General features: G+C 34.7%; 1 protein-coding gene across 1 annotated transcript in view; it reads left to right on the top strand.

The window, feature by feature from the left end:
* Positions 1-1217: 1217 nt before the first annotated feature.
* RFXAP (regulatory factor X associated protein) overlaps positions 1218-23728 on the top strand; it is a 57973-nt gene continuing 35462 nt past the window's right edge. The window contains exon 1 of the mRNA XM_031961464.1: positions 1218-1236. Coding sequence (XP_031817324.1) covers positions 1218-1236 — 19 coding nt within the window. The remainder of the gene's footprint in view (positions 1237-23728) is intronic.

Genomic DNA, 23728 nt, shown 5'->3' with positions numbered 1-23728 from the left:
TGTGCACAAATATTTGTGGCAGCCCTCTTTGTAGTGGCCAGAAACTGGAAACTGAGTAGATGTCCATCAATTGGAGAATGGCTGAATAAATTGTGGTATATGAATATTATGGAATATTATTGTTCGGTAAGAAATGACCAACAGGATGATTTCAGAAAGGCCTGGAGAGACTTACATGAACTGATGCTGAGTGAAATGAGCAGGACCAGGAGATCATTATATACTTCAACAACAATACTATATGATGATCAATTCTGATGGACATGGCCATCCTCAGCAATGAGATGAACTAAATCAGTTCCAATAGAGCAGTAATGAACTGAACCAGCTATACCCAGTGAAAGAACTCTGGGAGATGACTAAGAACCATTACATAGAATTCCCAATCCCTCTATTTTTGTCCACCTGCATTTTTGATTTCCTTCACAGGCTAATTGTACACTATTTTAGAGTCCGATTCTTTTTGTACAGCAAAATAACTGTTTGGACATGTATACTTATTTTGTATTTAATTTATACTTTAACATATTTAACATGTATTGGTCATCCTGCCATCTAGGGGAGGGGGTGGGGGGAAGGAGGGGAAAAATTGGAACAAAAGGTTTGGCAATTGTCAATGCTATAAAATTACCCATGCATATAACTTGTAAATAAAAAGCTATTTTAAAAAATAATATTTTGTAAACACAGCAGCTCTCAAAGGACTCCAGGTATTTGTATTTGCCTAATTGTCTCACTATATCCTAGTCTAGTTTGGAATAAAGATATGACGGCATTTTTTTAAACCACCTCTATGGCAAAGTAACATGACATAGTTAATAGTGAGCTGTCCTAGATACAAAATACACATTGGCTGAGTAATCTTGGATAAGTCACTTAAATATGCCTAGTTCCTCAGGCAACTTACTAAGATAATATGTTGAAAAGCAGGTATAGTAGCTTCATTGACAGAGTAATTTCTCTCCAGGAGATCCACATACAGGTGAAATTACAGGTTCAGTTTAAAAAAAAGTTCCTTCTAAGATGGTAAATTTAGGCTGCTTCCTCATTCATCCACAAAAGGATTTTTCTCAATTTATTCTTTTCACTTCCCCTTGCCCAGGCTTACTCCCATTCCCTTCCTCTCCCAATGGGCTTCCCTGGGGTTGTTACCATGAGCTCCCTAGGAGGATCTGTTGTACCTGGGGTACTGCTGCTTCTAGAGTCCTACATTCAACATGGGGCTCATGAGAACAGGTAAGCACATCCTCCAGGAAACTGTAATAATGGCACTTGTTCTATGCCTCTAGCCTGTGCCCTGTGAAAATGTGCATCTAGGTTCCCAATGCCTCTATCAAGTATCATTACATACAAGAAAAGTATCTCAATCCTTTCTTGATTCCCACTCTCAAAAGTAAATATTAGTGAAAAAAATATATCCCAGCCTACAATCCAGATGCAATCTTAGGATAGGGGACAGGGCATGAAGCACACTTGGCAGAATCTGATGAAAAGATCATTTACATGGTAGATTCACCTGACCCAAACCTTTGTCAATAATGGAGACTCTCTGGAAGATAAGATAGGTAGCTTTATATTCTTGACCTCTGGCAGAATTTTTGTAAGACAGAAGGTCAGTGACACTGTAGCACAAAGAAGAGGATACAGAGTGGAGGTACCCTGATTTGGACAGGCCTTTGAACTATAATACTACCATGACAGGAAAATTTCAAATTATCTTGTCTTGACATACTAAGACTAGAAGGCAAATCAGAGGTTGGAGGGAGGGAAGCAAAGAGAAGAAGAAAAAAAAAAAAGAAAAGAAAAAATTTGGCCTAATTAATGACATCATCTACTGGAACGGTAAAGAACTATAGACAGAGAGATGCAGGAGAGTTAAGCAGTTTGGAAACAGCAATCATCAATCACTCAACAAGCATTTATTAGGTATTCTGTGCCAGACATTATGCTAGGCATTAGGGAGACAAAGACAAAAATGAAATAGTCCCTGCTCTCAAGAAGCTTATATTCTATTGGGGAAGACAATATATACATATATAATATGTTAGGTTTATTCAAAATAAATACATAATTACAACATAATGATGGGGGAGAGGTTATCTCCCTCTGGTCCTCTGAATCTACTAGCTTCTGGAAGAATCAGAAAAGTTCTCATGTTCAAGTTGATGCTTGACCTGAAATTTCCAGGAAACTAAGAATTCTAAGAGGTTGAGTTAAGGAATTTTTGGTAAAGGTAGAGAACCTGAGAGGACTGATGACTTGCGCCACCTACTGGGAAGTAAAGAGATCTGCAAAAGAGATCTGCAAACATGAAGGAGCTACTTAATGAATAATAGTGTCCAAAGTGAGAAAGATTTCTGCGGGAAAGGGTACTGAGGAATGAGAGTCAATATTTTCCATGACCTTTCACACTAATTCTTTTTAGTTTATTTGATCTGCAAATATATTCTTCCTAAAACTTGGAGAATTTTGTATTTGCAAGAGGAGTTGATAACAACTCACTGTTCAGTGTCATTTAATGAAGTTCCTGTAACAGCTGGGTGGAGTCATATTGAGAAATATGAAAAATCCCTCATAGTCTAATGGACACTTTCTGTCCTATGAAAGGAAAATCTGACCACTAATTTGGAAGTTTCTGCCCAATTCCCCACGTGTGAGTTTTGAGACTTTCTGACTAATTTGTTTGAAATTTTTGGGATCAAATATTAAGAAGGACATGTACAGAAGTATTGGGGATATAACATTAGCTTTTATTTATTTATTGTAGAGGGCTGGAATTCTGGAAAGATATACTTGAATCAAGGACAGCAGGGTACTTATAGTTAAGCACCTACTCAGTGTGATTGATGGGATAATGGTTCTCTAGTTAAACATAAAGTTAACGTGATGTAATGATGTAATCATTCTAGTTGGTATATAATTAGTGTGATATGGTGATGTAATGGTTCTACAAGTTGGCACATGCTCAGTTGTTGTAGTGATGTAATTGTACTGAGGAATTTAAGGGCTGAGAGGACTGGGAATGGAGGGTCTCAGCCACAGACACAGAGAAGACTCTAGACTTCAGATTCCAGACTCTGAACTCCATCTTTGACCAGTCTTGTGGTGGCTCTCCTGGCTTCATCACTTCTCCACCTAAAGACCAAATCCTGTCCAGAGCTCCTCCAGAAAGTTAGCCCAGACATTACAATTTATGTAGTTTTTTTTTTTTTTAAACTGGGGTAATCAGCCTAAAAGGTAATGAAATTTAAAACTCAATGATGTTTATGCCCATCTACCTTAAGATGTCTGATTGTGCTAATGGAAAATGTCAAAGGAAATCATTTTAGTTTTTTTAAAAATCACTTAAGAGCTAGAACAATAATACTTTTGATGACAAGTCTGTGAAGGGAAAAAAAAGCATCAGAAACTGCATCATGACATATTATATTCTGATGTTTGGAAGACAATTAATTTCATTCCTTTAAATTAAGTAAGCAGATAATTTACAAACGTTATAGAAATCCTCTGAAATGGGAATAGGAGGAGGGGTGAAGATGATATTCAAATGAAGTTAATGTTTTATAATTACATCATTGCATATTTTCATAAACTGTAATTGTTTAACAGCTTTGCTTACTCAGGTGCTAAATTTAGAATCTCAAGAAAGGACTGAAATTTAATAAGAAGGAGGGAAAAACAAGTCTGACTTTGCAATCATTTTAATTAATAGTAAGCAGGAACTGAAATGGTTTTAGAAAATAGACAACTAAGAATAAGTAAAAAAAAAAAAAAAAAGAAGAAGAAGAAAAAGTGAAAGAGAATATAGGAAGGAAGGCAACCAGGATAAACAGGGATTAGATATGTATCACGAGATACAGAGGTAAAACCCCCACAATGCACCCCAGGCCATTGTGGAGCTATGAGAAACATGAAAATCCTCATCTGTAACTCTCTACAATTTTACTACCATTTTCATCTTGAAAAACTTCACATAATGTGGTCCATATTACAGGTGCAGAGGGAGTGGATGTTGTCCCACTGCAGGCATGCTTTAAGTATTTCTTTGATAGCAATCAGAGAAGTAGAAGGAAAAGAAGACATAAAGCAAGTATAAAAGCCATTGTACCATACATAAATAGAGAAACTTATGGGATTGGAAACAAGTTATGAAAATGTAAGGGCACAGAGTTAGAAGTTATTCTTGGGAAATTGTCACTGATGTTGACCAGTCTAGAGTGGCAATGCAATAAGAAGAACATGGGATCTAAATTTACCTGAGTAACTCACTTGCTCTATGACCTTAAACAAATCCTTTATTTCTCTTTGCGTTTTATCATCTCTAAAATGGAGCTAGTACTACTCATCAGATTAAATGAGAATCAAAATAAATAATGCATTGCTTTGTAAACTGAAAATAGGATAGAGTTATCAGCAGAAGCAGGATGGCATAAAAATAAAAGAAAAGGTCTGATTTTTGAATCAGGGAGTCGTGGCTCTGTAATCTTTGTCGATTTGAATAACTCACTTAACTTTTCAGAGTCAATTGGAGTAAGATGACCCCTAATCCTTCTTCAAATCAGATGATCCTATTATTAATGTCATTGCTTGAGGTTCTTTTCTCTTTTAAAATTATTCTTACCTTCTTATAGCATCACAAAAATGTCTGATAATGAAGGGAAGAAGGTGGATCCATTAAATATGAACAACAATTGCATGGTGGCAGTATACTAACTATAGAACTTTTTTCCTTTTAAAAAAGCATTATAGGATGTCTTGAGATTTAGAAATTCAGTGATCATCATATGCAAATATCAAATGACTTTTTATAAAGTCATCAAAAAATGTAACATGCTCTATTCAGTAGAATTACTGAAACTTAGTCCTAGAACTAAGTGTTAATGGGCAGAGATGGCTCCAGCATATCCCCCAGGGATGAAAACAATATTACTATACTTGATACCTGAACTATTAATGGATTTTCTCTCTTCTCTATCCATTTACAACTGGAAAAGTCATTAATAAATAAAGGATGAGGGGACAGCATCATATTTTCACTGAACTTCTTAATAATTAGTGCTGCCATTATGGCACTACAAATACTTTTGTTAATGGAATTATTGAGGTGTAGACCACATGTTGAGGTCAAGATTTGCGGTACCTAATGAAATTAGGGTTTAGTTAGGTCTAGTGGCGGGTTTGGGGTACAGGGAGTCAAACAGAGTTCCCATGCAACCCCCTTGGATTCAGTGCAAGGATACAGCAGCAAATGAGGTGTAGTAGTGGCATGGAATTCCCAATAAAAGCATTTATTGGCCCAGAGAGCTAGATTGATAAAAGAGGTTTATTATTGAGTTTAGAAGTAGGAGATAGGTGAAGGTAGAGATAAGGAGGGCACTGGACAGGGGGTCAGTGGACAGAGGGTCCTCACATGGCTGGCATGTTTGGAATCTCTGCAAAGAGGGGTTCCCAGTGTGGTCCTTTTAAGTCAGAGACTTAGCTCGAGGGGCTTTTGGGTGTAGTCCCAAAGTTGGCTCAGATCCAGTGGGGTTGGGACAGGTCCAGATCTTCTATTGGAATTCAAAGGGACCAGGATTTGTGAGTCAAAGGGTAATTTACATTAACTGGGGGGGTTGGGAATCAAAGATTGGAATCTTTCCCGCATCAGAATAACAAAAAACAAACAATTCATTTTTTACATTATTGCACTGTTTTTTTTTTTCCACTAATTTAAAATTCCAAAACCCAAAGTCAGTATGTTTTCTAATTTATGTAATATTTTATCCATTCTACGTGGAACTCAGGCTACAATTAAAATGCAGGAGGTCACTAGTACAATATGAGTTTTAGAGCACTCAAAATATGTACTCCCCCCCCCATTACCTCTCCTGTTTTTTCAATTTTGGAAAGAAACAAAAATTTATTAAGCATCTATTATGTGCCATGTCTTATGTTAAGCACTTTACAAATACTATCTCATTTGATCCTCAAAATCCTGAGGAAAAAAATGCTATTGCTATATCTTTTTTTTTTTTTTGAGATTTCCAAAGATTAATTTATTTTTTTTAATAACTTTTTATTGACAGAACCCATGCCAGGGTAATTTTTTACAACATTATCCCTTGCACTCACTTCTGTTCCAATTTTTCCCCTCCCTCCCTCCACCCCCTCCTCCAGATGGCAAGCAGTCCTATACATGTTAAATAGGTTACAGTAGATCTTGGATACAATATATGTGTGAAGAACCAAATAGTTCTCTTGTTACTCAGGAAGAATTGGATTTAGAAGGTATAAATAACCCGGGAAGAAGAACAAAAATGCAAGCAGTTTCTATTCATTTTCTAGTGTTCTTTCTTTGGTTGTAGCTGCTTCTGTCCACCCTTGATCAACTGAAACTAAGTTAGATCTTCTCTTTATCAAAGAAATCCACTTCCATCAGAATACATCCTCATACAGTATCGTTGTTGAAGTATATAATGATCTCCTAGTTCTGCTCATTTCACTCAGCATCAGTTCATGTAAGTCTCTCCAATCCTCTCTGTATTCATCCTGCTGGTCGTTTCTTACAGAACAATAATATTCCATAACATTCATATACCACAATTTACTCAACCGTTCTCCAATTGATGGACATACATTCATTTTCCAGCTTCTAGCCACTACAAACAGGGCTGCCACAAACATTTTGGCACATACAGGTCCCTTTCCCTTCTTTAGTATCTCTTTGGGGTATAAGCCCAGTAGAAACACTGCTGGATTAAAGGGTAGGGGCACAGTTTGATAACTTTTTGAGCATAGTTCCAAATTGCTCTCCAGAATGTGTTCACAACTCCACCAACAATGTATCAGTGTCCCTGTTTTCCCACATCCCCTCCAACATTCTGCGTTATCTTTCCCTGTCATTCTAGCCAATCTGACAGGCGTATAGTGGTATCTCAGAGTTGTCTTAATTTGCATTTCTCTGATCAATAGTGATTTGGAACACTCTTTCATATGAGTGGTAATAGTTTCAATTTCATCATCTGAAAATTGTCTGTTCATATCCTTTGACCATTTATCAATTGGAAAATGGCTGCTATTGCTATATCTGAATTTTTATAATTGAGGAAAATAAAGCCAGAAGTTAATTAGCTTGACCAGGATCACGCATAGTAAGTGGCTGAAGTAAGATATGAACTCAGGTCTTCCTGACTCCATTCTCACAAAATTCTATCCATAGTACTTCCTAGCTACCTCTAACCATTAAGATGGTGATGTCATATAGCTTCTTGGAGAGAAGCCATGATTTTGAGGTCCCCTGACCTTAGGGGGCTTCTGTTCTAACAATGTCAGTGATTTTAAATCTTTTGGCTTTGGAGTCTGCCTCAGGGAACTCCCACAACAAACTAAGAATAGCTTCTGTCTGACAACAAACATTACTGTCTGTTGGTCAGTGATAACCAAATTCCAGAGACCACTCCTTAGTCATTCCTCTCAGCCATAAAATTAGCATATCTATAACATGAAGAACTAGATAAATGTGTCTTTTTGCTTCTGTTTCTTTGCTAAATTCCCTTGTAATTTAGTCCACTTGTAATGGCATTACAATTACAATAAACTTTGTTCCTTGACCAGGAAATTCAAGCCTGCAAATTTTTTTGACACAGACACCTCACCACATTAGTCTGTGACCCCAAACTTTTGGGGATCCTTTCCCGATCTCAACAATAATATCTGAAATTCTATAACAGAAAATAGAGCATTTGATTCAATAATGAGATAAATCTTTCAATGAATATATTCTTTAATAACAGAATCACCAAATTACAGAATTGAAAGGGACTTTAGCATTCAGTTAATCCAAACCATACCTGAAAACAATCCCTAAAGTAGCATACTCAACAAATATTCATTCAGCCTGCTTAAAGAGTTCAAATAAGAAGGAATCTATTGCTTCCTGAGACAATGTATTATACATCTGGACAACTCTAATTGTTGAGAAGTTTTTCCTAATATTAAACTTAAACTGGCTTAACCTCTTTGGAATATATATATCCTTCCATTGCTCCTATTTATTCACTCATTGCTCCTCACTCTGTCATCTTGGTGGGATCAAATTGAGTAATTCTAATCCTCTCCACCTTCCATGTGATAGGACTTTAAATATTTGAAGACAGTTATGATTCCCAACCCCTGCCTGATCTTCCCTTCTCTAAACTAAGCAATCCCAGGTCCTGAAACCTATCCTCATATAGCATAGCTACAACATTAAGACTGATATTTTATATATTACTTTTTGTCTATAGCAGGGATTTTCCTCCATGTGAAGTAATTAATAGACATTGCTTTACCGCCTTCTTTTTCCAGTGTTTCAGGAAGCAGGCCTGTGTAATTTTAATAACTCATTTTCAAAAGAGTGTGGAGGGACCATTGCGGAAGAATGAGTTGTTCACTCCCCAAATTTTTGGAATCAAGCAGAAACTGCTAACACAATCAGATAACATGGTAGTCTAAGAGAAGAAATAAATGATAATGATTCACTATGAGCAGATTTAAAATTCGAAATAGAAACTCACTTGCAAAATCTAAGACCTCTTGCTAGGACCTCTTGGACTTCTGCTAGAGCCAGGGAGGGGGAGCAGGGAGAACTAAATGCAAAAAAAGCAGTAATATAAGGTAGCAGAATTTTTGAGTCAGAAAATATGCTCAAATCAGTTCTCCCATCCCAACAAGTTAGTATTGGAAAACTAGTTTTTGGGGAGAAAAAAAATCACCATATCCTGTATAAGAACAAATAGAATAGTGAAAAACTATACAGGTCTCTGGGAGCAAAGTTGGCCACTGAGCTGTATTGGAAGCAGTGTGATATAGCAAAAAGAATACTGGGTACATAATTTACATGTTATCTATATCATTCAAATATGAGCACCTAGAAAGTAGGGATTGTGATTTACCTTTTTTTCCCTCTTTCTTCTCCTCCTCCAATTCTTCCTCCTTCAAAAAACTGAAACAATATACTTTTTGTCCTGCATGGTTTTCATTTTTGATTCTCTGAAATATAGCTCTTAAAAGACCAACTTTTAAATGCCCATTATATTTTAAATGGAGCTACTTGACTCTACTTTAAAACCCAAATCTCTATGGTTTTCAGTCAATCACCAATAATAACCCCAGTTTAACCCTCTGTAGCCCTTTATTCCGGTTCTTATAATAAACATAAAGAATAATTGTTTTCTGTTCTGGACAGAAATTGCTAGGCTCTTCTCTTCCTAGATTGATAACTTTGTGATGATAAATTGATCCATCTTTTTTCTTAACTTACTCAGTCCTTCATCTTTGAATAGATATGACTCAGCAAACTGAGACCTGAGAAAGATCTTAATTTAGAAAGTCCACGGTGACCCACTATATTCTGGGCCATTACCAGTTGTCTTGTCCTTTGTCTTACCATTGAACTTTGATGACTCTGGAGGAGAAAGTGAGAGTGATGAATATGTGTAACTCTTCCCAACTCATATCCAATTCATGTGCAACTCAAAATATCATTCTTGGGATGTCACTCTAGAATAAAAGATGAAGCAGAGAGTGGAGATTTATCGGAAATGAAGTTCTTCACTCAATCTGGTGAATGCAATAAATCTGAGAAGTAAGAGGTTCCCAAAGTGTTCTCAAGTCCTTTTTGTCAGGAAAGATATGAGTGATATCATACTTTCCTGAAAGAGAGACTATAGAGAATATAGTGAATTTCTCCTAAAAGGGGGGAAAGAGGAGACTGGTGTCTACAATAAAAACATAGGCAACTAAAGCCATTTAGGATTGAAATTTTCTGGTTCAAAAACTTTTCCTTTTAAAATGTCATGATCTCACTGTGTGAAGTTAAGTGAATGAAAACACTGTCATGTGAATATAACCTTAAACTATACTTTAATTGTGACTTGAGACTTTATAACAAGTAGAGTTATAGCTAAATAAAAAAATTGTAGATGTTTCTCCCCTCCAGTTTCTCACCATTTCTTAATTAGCATTTAAGTATTTCTGATAGCTACTTGTTTGCTAGTTACTAGGAAAATTTAAATTAAGTTTATTATTTTATTTTATTAAAGCTTTTTATTTACAAAACGTATACACAGGTAATTTTTCAACATTGACCCTTGCAAAACCTTCTGTTCCATATTTTCCCCTCATTCCCCCCACTGCCTCTCTTAGATGGCAGGAAGTCCAATACGTTAAATATGTTAAAATATATGTTAAATCCAATATATGTATATATATATATATATATATATATATATATATATATATATATACAGTTATCTTGCTGCACAAGGAAAATCAGATCAAGAAGGAAAAAAACTGAGAAAGAAAATAAAATGTAAGCAAACAACAACAGAAAGCATGAAAATGCTATGTTGTGGTCCACACAGTATAATGTGTTCAAGTTTATGGAGCAGCATGTATCCTACTAGGGACTTTACTGGTCTTATTCATCCTACCATTGTACAGAAAACAGTTCCAGTGCATTCATTATATATTTTCATTGTTTGCTTTTAAAATTCAAGTTTTGAGTTACAATTATGTCCCCCCAAACCTAGTGCAAGCCCTTTGGGCTCTAAGACCAAGCATGCACAATCAGTGATGGAGCTTAGTGAGAAAATAAAAATATTAAATAAACTTTGTGCCATAATGTCCTTCAGCAGCTGTCTGCTGGGAGATCCTTAATGATTCAAATGGAGCAAAAAGCAGATATAGTCTATGAATTATATCATGTTGACGTGTTATACATAACCTCTAGTGCCATCCTGCAGTCATGAAGATGAGAGAAAACTATTAATATATGACAGAAATTATTAATACTAATTGTTATATGGACTATAATGTATATTTTTTGTAATGTCAGAATATCAATATTGTTCTTACATTCATACTCTCAAGATTTTATTCTTGATTAGGTTAAATTGAACCATACCAGAAGTCCCCAGACTTTACATCCTAATAAGTTTCAAAAATCCACTTGATAGATCTTGTAAGTGGGACCCCATATGTATGCCATGTATAATATATCTGCAAAGCATGAGATGTACCAGCCACCATTTTTAATCTTCTCAACCAATTATTGAGGAAAGACCCAAAGATTCTGAGGCAGGACTCCCTTAATCAATTGCGGTATTCAAAAACTAACTCACAATTCTTGAAGTCATGAATAAAAGATACACTGCAAAAAACCCAGTTCCCTCCAAAGTATACAGGCGCACACACACACACACACACACACACACACACACACAAAGAGCCATCACACACATTGCTCTTTCCATAGACAAGATGCATTGTGCTTTGCACCAGAAGTTTGAGAAATATGCCCTAAGGGAGAATGAAGATAAACCCAAATTGGGGAGGGAATAAGGAACTGTCACATTTCAGAATCAGTGATAAATTCTTAATTCAGGAGCTCAGTGGAAGATGAGGCATATATTATATTTGATATGTTACTGAACTAAAATAAACCAAAGAACACATAAATGAGAGTGTTGCCTTTATTTTCCTGATGAAAGGAGCCCGAAGCATTTTTCACTGAAGGACAGAATTAAAAGATCCAAAGTGACCACTCACCTTCACTCATCTCTGGGCATGAATTTCACACTTCCTTACTTAGAAAGTTTGGTTTTAAATGTTTCTGGATATTTGGTTATTTATTAATTCAATCCTAATGATGGCGTCATTATGGGTTTTACTGGATAAGAAAAATGTATACATATACACACACATATATATGTATACATATATATATACATATGTGTATATATTAAATTAGTAAAAGTTAAGCTTAGTGTCCAGATGTTTTTGTATAGTACAATTGCTCAAAAACAGGGAATCATGAACCATCCAAGTGAATAAGTAAAGTGTGATCTATTTAGAATTCTGTGTTCTACTCAAGTTCTCTTAAAGATAGATCTGACTTCTCTCTTTTCTAGACATGGCTTTGAATGTGTTCCTCAAATCCACGATATCCTTTATCAAATCATCAAATCATCCCTAACCTCAAATTTAATACTTAACAGGCTATGAATAAGTCTATAGGCCAAGAGCATTCCCAACCCTACTAAAGTAGGGTTACTACAGTTACTAAGGTTACTAGGTTATTAAGGGTTACTAAGGTAACCCAATATATATCTTTCCCCGAAGCCTAAATAGTTCTCCAAACTTATATTGTTATCCTAAAGGCTGAACTGAAAGGGAATTTTGCATTTGAGATTATTAAAGGGATATCTGCTTCCTAACAGACCAGCAGTAACCAAAGCATTCAAGGTAATAGAAGAAGAGGTAAAACTCACTAATTCCTAGGGTGGTATAGAGAACAAAGTCCTAATTTGTTCCTCCATATAGTGGCTTAGACCCTTGCTGCTCTTCCCATTATGTAACTTCACACTTCATTCTCTTTTCTCCAAGAAGTTTTGCTCAGGGATTTAAATGTAATTCCTCCTTTTGTGTCAGAAAGTGTTGGTCTAAAAATTTTCCTTATTTAATAACTACTTCTAGCTATAGCTATTTCAGAGGAAGGTTCTATGTGTTTTCCTACTCTTTCCATGATTATATCATTTCCCTCCGCAAAAAATCATTGATCATTCTGCCACTCTATTTCCACAACTACTATCTCTAAGACTAAAGCATTTCTGGGAATGAGGATAGGAGACTACAAATGATCTAGCATCACTCCCTCACAGACCCAGTTCTATTCTTTGAACTTGGTTTATTCACTCTTTCAATAAATCATTCATTTGCTTACCATTATTAACACATTGTGCCAAGCAACTAGGGACACAAAGAAAAAAAAAGTGTTCCTGACCTCAAGGAACTTACATTCTATAGGGATAAACAATGTGTATACAAATAAATCAATAGACAATAAATACAAAGTAATTTGGGAATGTGACAGGGCTCTAAAAACTCTGAATATCAGGAAAGGTCTCATATAGCAGACATAAAGCAAACTTTGGGTTTATCTTTGAAGAAACTAGAGATTCTATCAGAAAAAGATGAAAATAAATATGTCCAGGCACAAGGGACAGATGACCTGTGCTTCCATTTTTTTAAAGATGAGTACAAGGAGTCTCTGAAAATCAAAATTGTATGGGATAAATTGAATATAGCCTTAAACTATACCTTAATTGTGACTTGAGACTATATAATAACAAGTAGAGCTATAGCCAAAAAAATTTTTTTAATTAAAAAAATATTGCAGGTGTTCTTCCCCTCCAGTTCCCCACCACTTAGCATTTAAGTACCTCTTTTAAAGGCAATTTATTCTTTTACGTATGGAGTAGATTTCCACAATTAGAATGTGTGTGGACTCCCCCAAACAATGGGAGAAAAGACCAGCCTGGGGATTGGGAGAGCTTCTGTGTTCAAGCTATTTAGTCTTGTGTTTTGCAGTTTTTACTTCACACTCCTTTTATTGACAAACATCTTGTCAAATGGGAGATTCTTTTTCTTGCAAGATTGATATAAGCCCCTTTTTGTTTTTTCTTATTCTGAGAATCTCTGATTGTTTTTCTGGTTGCTACTGTCCCACACAATAATCATGTAAATAAAGAGTGGCAGTGGGAAATCTGCAAGGGCAGAGGGGAAAGAGGATATTTCTAATTAAATAAATCTGTATTCAATTCTAGTTCTCCAAATAACAGATATATCTTCCTTTATAGACATGGTATGTCTCAAGTCTACAATATCCTAGACCAATCAAATCATTCCTAGTGATTCAGACTTAATTTCCAATGAGCTGTGAATGAGTTTCTAGGTCAAGAGCATTCCCTACTCCCTACTAACGTAAATGATCAAAGTCCCAAATAACTCAAAAAAGAGATTTTGGCACCTATGAAGAAGATATAATCAGAGTCCCAAAGAGCTCACCTTTTGACTTTATTACGTTAACCAGGCTTCCTTCTCTTCTCCTCTAAACTATTGCTGCCAAAGAATTTTCTGATCCCTTAATTCCTGTGGAATCAAAGTCCCCATCCACTAAGATGAAAACTGTGCTCCATTATTAATAAAATCCCTTCCATCCTATGTCTCTTCCCCTCACATTCATTCCATTTAAGTATACTCAAGAAGTCTATCTTTCTTAAATATATTGTATGCCTGGCCACTCTCCCTAACAGAGGTTGATCCTTTTTTCATGCTCTATCACATACATAATAATAATAGTAATGATAATAATAGTTAAAATGTATATATGTCCTAGATGCTACGTGAAGCATTTTATAGTTATTATTTCAATTGGTCGTCACAACTATCCTGTGAAGTAGCTTCTGTTATTATCCCTATTTTATAAATGAAAGGCAAATAGAAGTTTAAATGACTTTCCCAGAGTCACAAGGCTAGTGATGTCTGAGGTCATAATTGAGAAGAAGAAAATGTACACTCCCTATTCCTCCAGATTTTTTTTTGTTCTTTTATAAAATGTGTTTTCTTTTTACATCAAATATTTATAGATTATCTCTGCTCCATGTGAGCTTTCCTGCTACTAAAATGGTTAATCAAAACTAATAATACAACAAACTCATCTGAAAATACAATGTTACACATCTCCAGCACCCTCTAGTTCAAACAAAAAATTAACCCAAACCGATTTTCTCTTCCTTTCAACACCCATATAATGAGGGTAAGAATAGGGGGAAGGAAAACAAATAACAAATTACTCATAATAAATATTCATGCCCAAGCAAAACAAATTCCCTCGATGGCGGTATACAAAAATTATTTCATTCTATACCCTAAATCCATCATCTTCCTGTCATAGATAATAGCCAGTTGAATCAGCCATACTTAGAAATCATGAAAAGATCATTGAAATAGCTGTGTGATGTTGGGCAAGTAGTTAACTCTGTTTGCCACTGTTTATTTATCTATAAAATGAATTAGAGAGGGAAATGGCAAATCACTCTCCTATCAAAAATCCAAATGAGTCATAAATGACTGAAACGACTGAACAACATATATCTTATATGTACTTGGTTTATTTGAAAATATTGGAGGGGTAATTGGATCCTCTGCCTTGGACATCTTCAAGAAGTCACCTCTAATGATCCATTTTAGGAGATAGGTATTATTATTATTTTTATCCACATTTTATAGGTGGGATACATGGGCTCTGGTCACAGTTACAAGGGAGAGAAAAGTGGTTTTGGTGGGTCACAACCCAGAGAGTGCTTGGATAATACCACCTTGGACAAATTGAGAACTTGCAGAATCAACTCTGAAAAAAGTGCCTGGCAGAAATGCAAGTCTCTCTTAGAGAAAACTGGAGGGAAATAAGGTCAGAAATGTCTATTCTGCCTCCCTTATAGCCACACAGATCTAAAATCCCTCACCACATTTGTTCTCCTCCCTCCACTTGGGGTTCCATAACATTACATGTGGGTGCTCTGTTTATAGAAATACAATTTTTGGTTGCTTATATTTTGTAAGATATTTGGGAATTTGGGGACTAATTTTTTTTCTAAAAGCTGAGACAATTTACTTTTTGACCTCTGCAGTTTTCATGTATGATTTCTTAAAATAAAACAAAAAAATTAGTATTTAAAAAATAATGGTTATAAAGAAGGTCAGTGATTCTCTGAACCAATACATCCTGTTTCAAATAGAGCTATTAGACTGGCCCTTAAATCCAATCACTCTGGCTTTAATTGCATAGCTAATAGTAATCCCCAGTCTATCCTCTGTGGTTCATTGTTTAGGTTTAATGGCTTACAATGAGTGAAAATAGTAATTGTTTTTTGTTTTAGTCAGAAACTTCAGGGTTTCCTCCCAAACTGATATTTATGTGATGATAAATTAAGTCATCTTTTTCTCAATTCTTACCTTAGTCACTGAATGGATTGCTTCAGACAAATTGAATTGCATTCTGGGTCATGGGCCAGTTGGTTTAACCTTTGTCTTGCCATTGGACTTTAATGATTCAGGAAAGGAGGATGAAACTTATGACTTTCTGCAGTTCTGTCTTACTTAAATCTAATTCATGCACAAGTCAAGACATCACCCTATGATGTCATTGGTCCTCTTTGAAAATAAAAAATGAACAATACCATTCATTCTAGATCCATGTTGTTGTATTACATCAGCCTCCAAGTCACTCTCCCTCCTTTTTCAAAGAGATCAGTACTTGGTTTACAGTCTTCCCCTCCAAACCATACCTTCCTCCTTAAGGACATTAATTACACTTTTATTTTCCCTAGAACACCCTAAGTTTTTAGTTACTTCCTAACTCTCATGACTCACATTTTCACACCACCTTAGATGTCACCCTATAACTATGCCAGTCCATGATCTAGAACTTTGGATTTCCCTTCTTTGATCATAGTCACTTTTCCTTTTATATTTTTCTGTCTGCTACATTCTTCGTGAACCTATTTTTGATCTTTACTATAACTTCAAGCACCTCAAACACTCCCTCTACATATTGCTCTAGATTCACTTTTTTTCCTCTTCACAATTTGATTCTATAATTAATCAGTTCAATTATATATGCAAATGAGTGACCAAAGAAGATTCTGATCATTTTTACGAGTTACCCAATCAACCCCTTGATTACATGGAATAGGCCTTGGAAGAGTCAATTCCACATATAATGTGAACATGTCCACTGGCACATATCCTGCTTAGGATTCAGAGAGGGGAGAACCTTCCAAATGATCAACTAAATGAGAATCCATAATCATGATCAATCGAAGTGAATTGACCAGACTCTTCTCTCTTTTTCTATTCAGGACTTATTCTTCATCTTTCCCATTTGTACCTTCTTCTGGAATATAGCAAGGGAGGGTATGTCTAATTTTATATTTGTATATTTAATTTTATATCTCCCTTATTAAAACTTAGATTCTTGGATCATCATATAATTATGTTGTAAAATATTATAGAACTAGAAGGGAGAACCAGCTTCCAAAAAGATGTTTGGGATCCATATGCATAAGAGATAGATCATTTGTTTATTCCAAAGGCTCAGTGTCTCCTTTTGTGTCTGCTAATGCTCAGACTCCTCCACTATGAGCCTGTTCTGATGCCTTATCCTGGCATAAAGTTAATTTGGGTGTATTTTTTTTTAAAAAACTGAGCTCAGAGTTAGGCAAAATCACAACATGTAATTTCTGCTTCTGACACAAACTATGTGATTTTATGTAGATCAATTCCTCTTTTGAGTCTCATTCTCAATCATTACATGATTGCATATGTATAACCTAGATCAGATTGCTTGCCATCTGAGAATGTGCAAGAGGTAAAGAGAGAAAAATTTGAAATTCCTGTTTTTAAATAAGACAGGTATGTTGGAAACTATCTTTACATGTAATTAAATAATAAATAAAATAGCATTTGCAAAAAAAAGGGAAGGATGACAGTCATTGCCAAAGAAGATAACTGTAAATTTTTTTTAAATTAATAAAGATCTAACTTTCCTCCATAAGAATTTAAGTAATGTCTTTGAAGAAACCAAGCTCCCACTTGAAAAAAAAATTGAATCTACACTGTTGGAAAATGAGATTATAGGAAACTCTTTGCTCTTCCTAACCTCTTTTCCACACACACCTATGATTCCCAAAAATACTGCTTTTGCTGTTGATATTATTGTTGAGCTCTTTAGGGGATGGAATCCTATGACCTGTGGTGACAGGAGTTACTGAGAGTTTTTGGTCTCCCTTTGAGAACAATCAGTAAAGGAAGAGGAAAAACTTGATATTGTGATTTGGGGGGAATTCTGGGAGTAGGGGCATTAGGGTTCTGATGAAGATTGCAATTTGCTATTAGAAGGATCAGCTATGGTATCTTCATTCTCCAGAGAGATAGTTGCATCTTTTATTATCCGTCCCCTGGCCCTAGTGGGAAGAAAATGGAATTCAATTATATCCAAGAAATATTTATCTATCAAGTGCCCACTATGTACTTTTCCAAAGCAATTGGATGGCTTAGTGGATAGAGCACTGGACTTGGACTCAGAAAAATCTAAATTCAAATCAGTCCTCAGATACTCATTAGCTGTATGACCCTGACCAACTCACTTAACCTTTATTTGCCTTAATGCACTGGAAAAGAGAATGGTAAACTACTCCAGCAAGAAAATGCCAAGAAAACCCCAAATGAAATCATGCAGAGTCAGACATGATTAAATGATTGAACAACAACAGCATATACTATCCTAGTGTGTTAAGCACTAAGGATATAAAGACAGAAAAAGAAACAGTCCTTGCACTAAAGAAGCTTGCATTAAATTTGTAGAACAACACACTCATATTACTAAGTAAATATTAAAAGTATATAAGATAATTTAAAGAAAAAGAGAAAATGTTTAAGAGGATCAAAAAATCATAACTTAGGAGGGGAATTTTTTTCTCTTTTTTCTTTTTTTTATATTAAAGCTTTTTATTTTCAATACATATGCATGGATAATTCTTCAACACTGGTCCTTGCATAGCCTTGTGTTCCAAATTTTCCCCTCCTCCCCCCAGCCCCACCCCTAAATGGCAAGCAGATATGTTAAAATATATGTTAAATCCAATATATGAAAACATTTATATAATTCTCTTGCTGCACAAGAAAAACCAGATCAAAAAGGAAAGAAAATGAATAAGAAAACAAAATGCAAATAAACAACAACAAAAAGAGTGAGAATGTTATGTTGTGATCAACATTCAGTTCCCACAGTCCTCTATCCATCATAAGATCATTGAAACTGGCCTCAATCATCTCATATTGGAAAGAGTCAGGTCCATCAGAATTGAGTCATATAATATTGTTGTTGCTGTGTACAGTGATCTCTTGGTTCTACTCATTTCACTTAGCATCAGTTGATGTAAGTCTCTCCAGACCTCTCTAAAATCATCCTGATGATCATTTCTTATAGAACAATAATATTCCATAACATTCATATAGCCTAATTTATTCAGCCATTCTCCAAGTGATGGGCATCTATTCAGTTTCCATTTTCTTGCCACTAAGAAAAAGGCTGCCACACATTTTTGCAAATATGGGTCCCTTTAGGAGAGGGAATTTTTGAAAGACGCCATAGATTCTTTAAATTGGAGGTGAAAAAGGGAGAAATGGGGAATCATTTGTGAAAAGATATTAAGCTTCCTAGTTGTGTGACCCTGGGCAAGTCACTTAACCCCACTGCCTCAGGAAAAAAAGATATTAAATCAGGAATGACACATATGGAGAGCAACTAGCAGATTTATTTGACTGGAATGAAAAGGGACCAAACAAAAATGATGTAAAATGATTGGAAAGATAAATAACAACCAGTAGACTTAAAATGCCAGCTGAGGATTTTCTTTATTTTATCCTAGAGTCAATAGAGATCTATTGATGAGAGGGAAACATGATTTTTTCATAATGTTAATTTGGCAGATGTGTGAAGAATAGATTGCTAAGGGGAAAGATTAGATGTGGGGAAACCAACTAGAAATTTTTTGCACTAGTCCAGGCAAAAGATAAATGAGGCCCTGAACTACAGTAGAGGTTGTATGAGCAGGCAAAAAAAGAATATATGGGGGATCAGTAAGAGTTAATAACTGATTGAAATTGAGTGGTAAGAGAAAGTAAAGAGTCAAGGATTCCTCTAAGGTTGTTGACCTGGGCAACTAAAAGGATAGTGATACTGCTGACAAAAAAGGGGCAGAGCATTACTGTCCTCCTGAGGCCCACAATCTCAGCTATTCACCATCTCTCAGTAAGTGCTTAGGAAATGCTCTGTATTCTATCATACTCCTGCATCTCTGCCAAATCTCTGTAAATGGGTCACAAAGAGTTGGACACAACTGAAAAACAACTCTACAACAACAAAGAGTTAATGCATTGGTTAGTTTTGCTGGACTGCTTTGTATTTTCTCTTTTCCTTTTTATTCTTTGTTGCAGAAGATAACTCACTGGGAGGAACAGGTTATATCCAGAAATTAAGATTATATAAAAACAAATTATAACAATACATATCTTTAAATATGTTTCCAAAGACAAAAATTTTCTCCTAATGATTTCATTAATTGCAGCCTGAAAATATTTATGTGTTGTCTCATTGGTATAATTTTGATATAGTTACATAGTTTCTATAATTTTAATACATTAATTATTTAGCATAACATTATTTGATCTCCATTTAATTCCATCTCTTTTGTTCATATATCCCTTGTTAGTACAATTTTATTGTGTTATAATCTACAAATAATTCACTTGACATTCTTACCTTTCTTCATTTGTTAAGTTATTTATTTATTTATTTTTATAAAGGTGCTAAATAAAGCTAAATCTACTCCTTAAAATTTCCATTCCAATGATTGCCATGGATCTGTGGCATCTAATTTTTCTGATATTCTTTTTTAAATACTTTTTTTCTTCTATTTGTTAAGTCTGAAAGAAGTATGTGAAATTCTCCAGGTATTATTTGTCCTATTCCTAAGAAGCATGATAAAGTGAATAGAGTACTGGACTCAGAAAGCCAGAATGACCTGGATTTGAATCTTGCCTTACATTCTTATTGTCTGATCCTGCACAAATCAATTAACTTATCTGAGCTTTATTTAATTCATTCATAAAATTGTGATAATAACAAGAGCTACCTCACAAAGCAAATAAGATCAAATGTAATAAAGTATATCAAATGCTTTGTGAAATTTTAAGCACTATATAAGTGAGCTGTTAGTATCATGGTTATTAAAATCACAATCCTCATTTCTCATTTTAGTCATCTTTCAGATAGAATCAGTATTAGAACAAGTCATTATCCTATTCTTTCTCATTTAATATTCTGTACACTATCAAGAAGGTAGATGAGAAACTATTTAGGGTGGTAGTATTTAAATGACAAAATTGGGATATAGGTTCATTTTCTGTATTCCTGAGGAAAATATTGTCAGGACAACTCCAAAAGCAGAAAAAATAAATGATAGAACTAGTATGTACTTCATTATTTACCCACCTGGATTTGTTTTCTTCTGTTAAGTTTGTATATTTTGAGAGTGTTTTACTCCCTGTGACTTAAAAATTATGAGATTTTCTATGGTAACATTTGCTAAGAAGGTTCTTAAATTTTTGTGGATTAATACTACATCCAGGATATTCTGGACAACATGTATATGTGTAACAATTTCTGGTTCTAGTTCAGTTTATTTGGTGAATTCTAAAGTATATTTGAGAGTTTGCATTTGTTGTCCAGGGCTTTAGCATGTTTTTAAGTATATCAAGCTTAGCACAATGTCTAACACACAGTATGTGCTTCTTGTTGTTTGTTCTTCATTCTCAAAAAGGACCATGACATGATGGAGGTGATAATATAACATCTAAGTGAATTGGACTTCAGGGAGGGAGGGAGGTCACCTGCCTCACTTTCCCCTCCAGAGCTACCTGAGTCCAGTAGCAAGATATAGATCAAAAAGATGAGACACGAACCTGGACTTGACTTGCTTTGATATCTGGAGTATAATTCTGGCCACATAATACCTACATCAGAAAGTTATAAAACAAATGGCTATGTGAGATCAAAGGGGATCGGGTAAGGCTGATTTTGAACTGGCCTGAATCTGAAGGTTTTTTTTTTTTTTAATAAATATAAAATGCCAAGGTATAAAGTTTGGAAATGAGGCCTTTGAACATGGATCATTTTAGAAAATTAAAACGATCTAAGCTTACTAGCAGAAATTTAATTATCTTTTTAGTATTGCCATTAGACCTCTTCCTCTGGATAATTATTGATAGCTCAATTAAAATGATCACCAACAAATCACAATACTTTTCAGGGCCTCAGTTTCTTCATTTATGAGACATTTGTCATCTCTATAAGCTTATAGTGAATAAAACTTTATAAGCTTTAAAGTCCTTTATAAATGAATGACTCAGCTCTTCTCAGAAGAATTATAAGAGAATTACAAAAATCTCACAAAAGAAAATGCTATCCATATCCAGATAAAAAACTGATTGCCTCTGAATGCAGATCAAAACATACTTTTTCATTTACTTTATTCTCTTTCATGTTTTTTTCTTTAGATTTGTTTCTTTTTTCACAACTGTGACTCATGAAAATATGTTTTACCCGATAATACTTGTATACCCTATAGCAAATTGCCTAAAATTTAAGGAAGAGGGGGAGGGATAAAAGGAAGGAGGGAGAAAAAAAAATTGGAACTTAAAATTTTGTAAAAATTAAATACTAAAAATTTTCTTGACATTTAATTGGGGAAAATAAAATACTATTAAAACTAAAAAAAAACCTGGGCTACAGGTGATATCTGCATAGTATGAATGATCTTTTGCTTTTGCTTTTATTCTTTACAATATATTTGGAGAAAAATATGAAAATTTTCTTTCAGGAAATATAACAAAATCCAGACTCTATCCTCAAGTAGAATTCAATAGTGAGATCTGATAGTGTTGCAAATTAAAATTATTTTAAAGTTACAAATTTGTATTTACTTTTTATAGAAAAATATCTAACTTTTACAGGCTCTCATAAGATCTCTTACAGGAAAGAATAGCACTTAAATAAAACTTCAAAGTTTACAAAGTAGTTTACAAATATTACATATTTCTAATATAGCAATGGAAAAAGAATAGGAAAACGTATACCTTTTATCATAAAAGGATTACTAAAAGATAAATGAGGGTATTGTGTTGTTGGTTTTTTTTTCACAATGGTTATATATTTAAAGCTTGGAAAATTTCTATAATGATTCAATAGAATTTGACAGTTGAAAAGCAAGGTTGCCAACTGATTGTGAACTGAAAAATCAGGAGAACTAGGAGCTAGGCTCAGTTCTGACACCGATTTATTTGTGTAATATTAAGCAAGTCACTTTGTTCCTTCATTTTCTCATGTACAAAAGAGAAATGAAGAGGAACAAGAGAGAGTAGAGGGAGGAAGGGAAGGAAAAAGAGGTAGAGACAGAGAGAGGAGAGACTTTTCTTCCCATTCTATTATTCTGAGAATATATTTTTTAATCCAGAAGTTTCCACACTTAAAAATAAAATTTTAATGCATTACTATTTAATAATATGAATGTAACATTATTGTTATTCAATTGTGTTCAACTCTGTGACTTCATTTTGGAATGTTCTTGACAAAGATACTAGAATTATTTGCCACTTCCTTCTCTATCTCATTTTACAGATGAGGAAACTGAGACTAACAGGGTTAAGTGACATGCTCAGGGTTATATAGCTAGTAATTGCCTGAGGTCAGATTTGAACTCAGAAAGATAAGGCTTCCTGCTTCCAAGGCCAGAATTCTGTGCATTATAGTGCCACCTAGCCACGAATATAACATTAGGAGAAACATTCCAGAAAAGGAATTTTTTTTTAACTTAAAACATTCCTCACTACTGCTTGTGAATCATGAAGAAAAACAAAAAAACAAAGGACTTCCCTAGAAACACCTCCCATATGAAAAATACTTAACATGAAGTCAAAAGGCAAGAATTAAAAACAGTTGCAGGGAAAAAAGATATAATCAGAAATTACCATTAAAATGTTATCTGAGATTTTCTTCACTTAGATATTACAATAGTATGGGAGTATGTGAGTTCTTTCCTGCACAAAAATCATCAGAAAGATACCCTGGTTTGAAAAATTTTCTTGTGTCAACATTAACTCAAAACCATTGAAGAACCATTATTAATAGGCTTATTATATTCATTCAAAAAGTACAAATCAAGCATCATGGAAAAATAAGATTCTCTCCATAAGTAAAGAAAACCATTCTCTCATGTTACCAATGATATATAGAGTTAACCACATT

Source organism: Sarcophilus harrisii, chromosome 3 (genome assembly GCF_902635505.1).
Source record: "Sarcophilus harrisii chromosome 3, mSarHar1.11, whole genome shotgun sequence".
NCBI lineage: Eukaryota > Metazoa > Chordata > Mammalia > Dasyuromorphia > Dasyuridae > Sarcophilus > Sarcophilus harrisii.
This window is presented reverse-complemented; position numbering and strand designations above follow the sequence as displayed.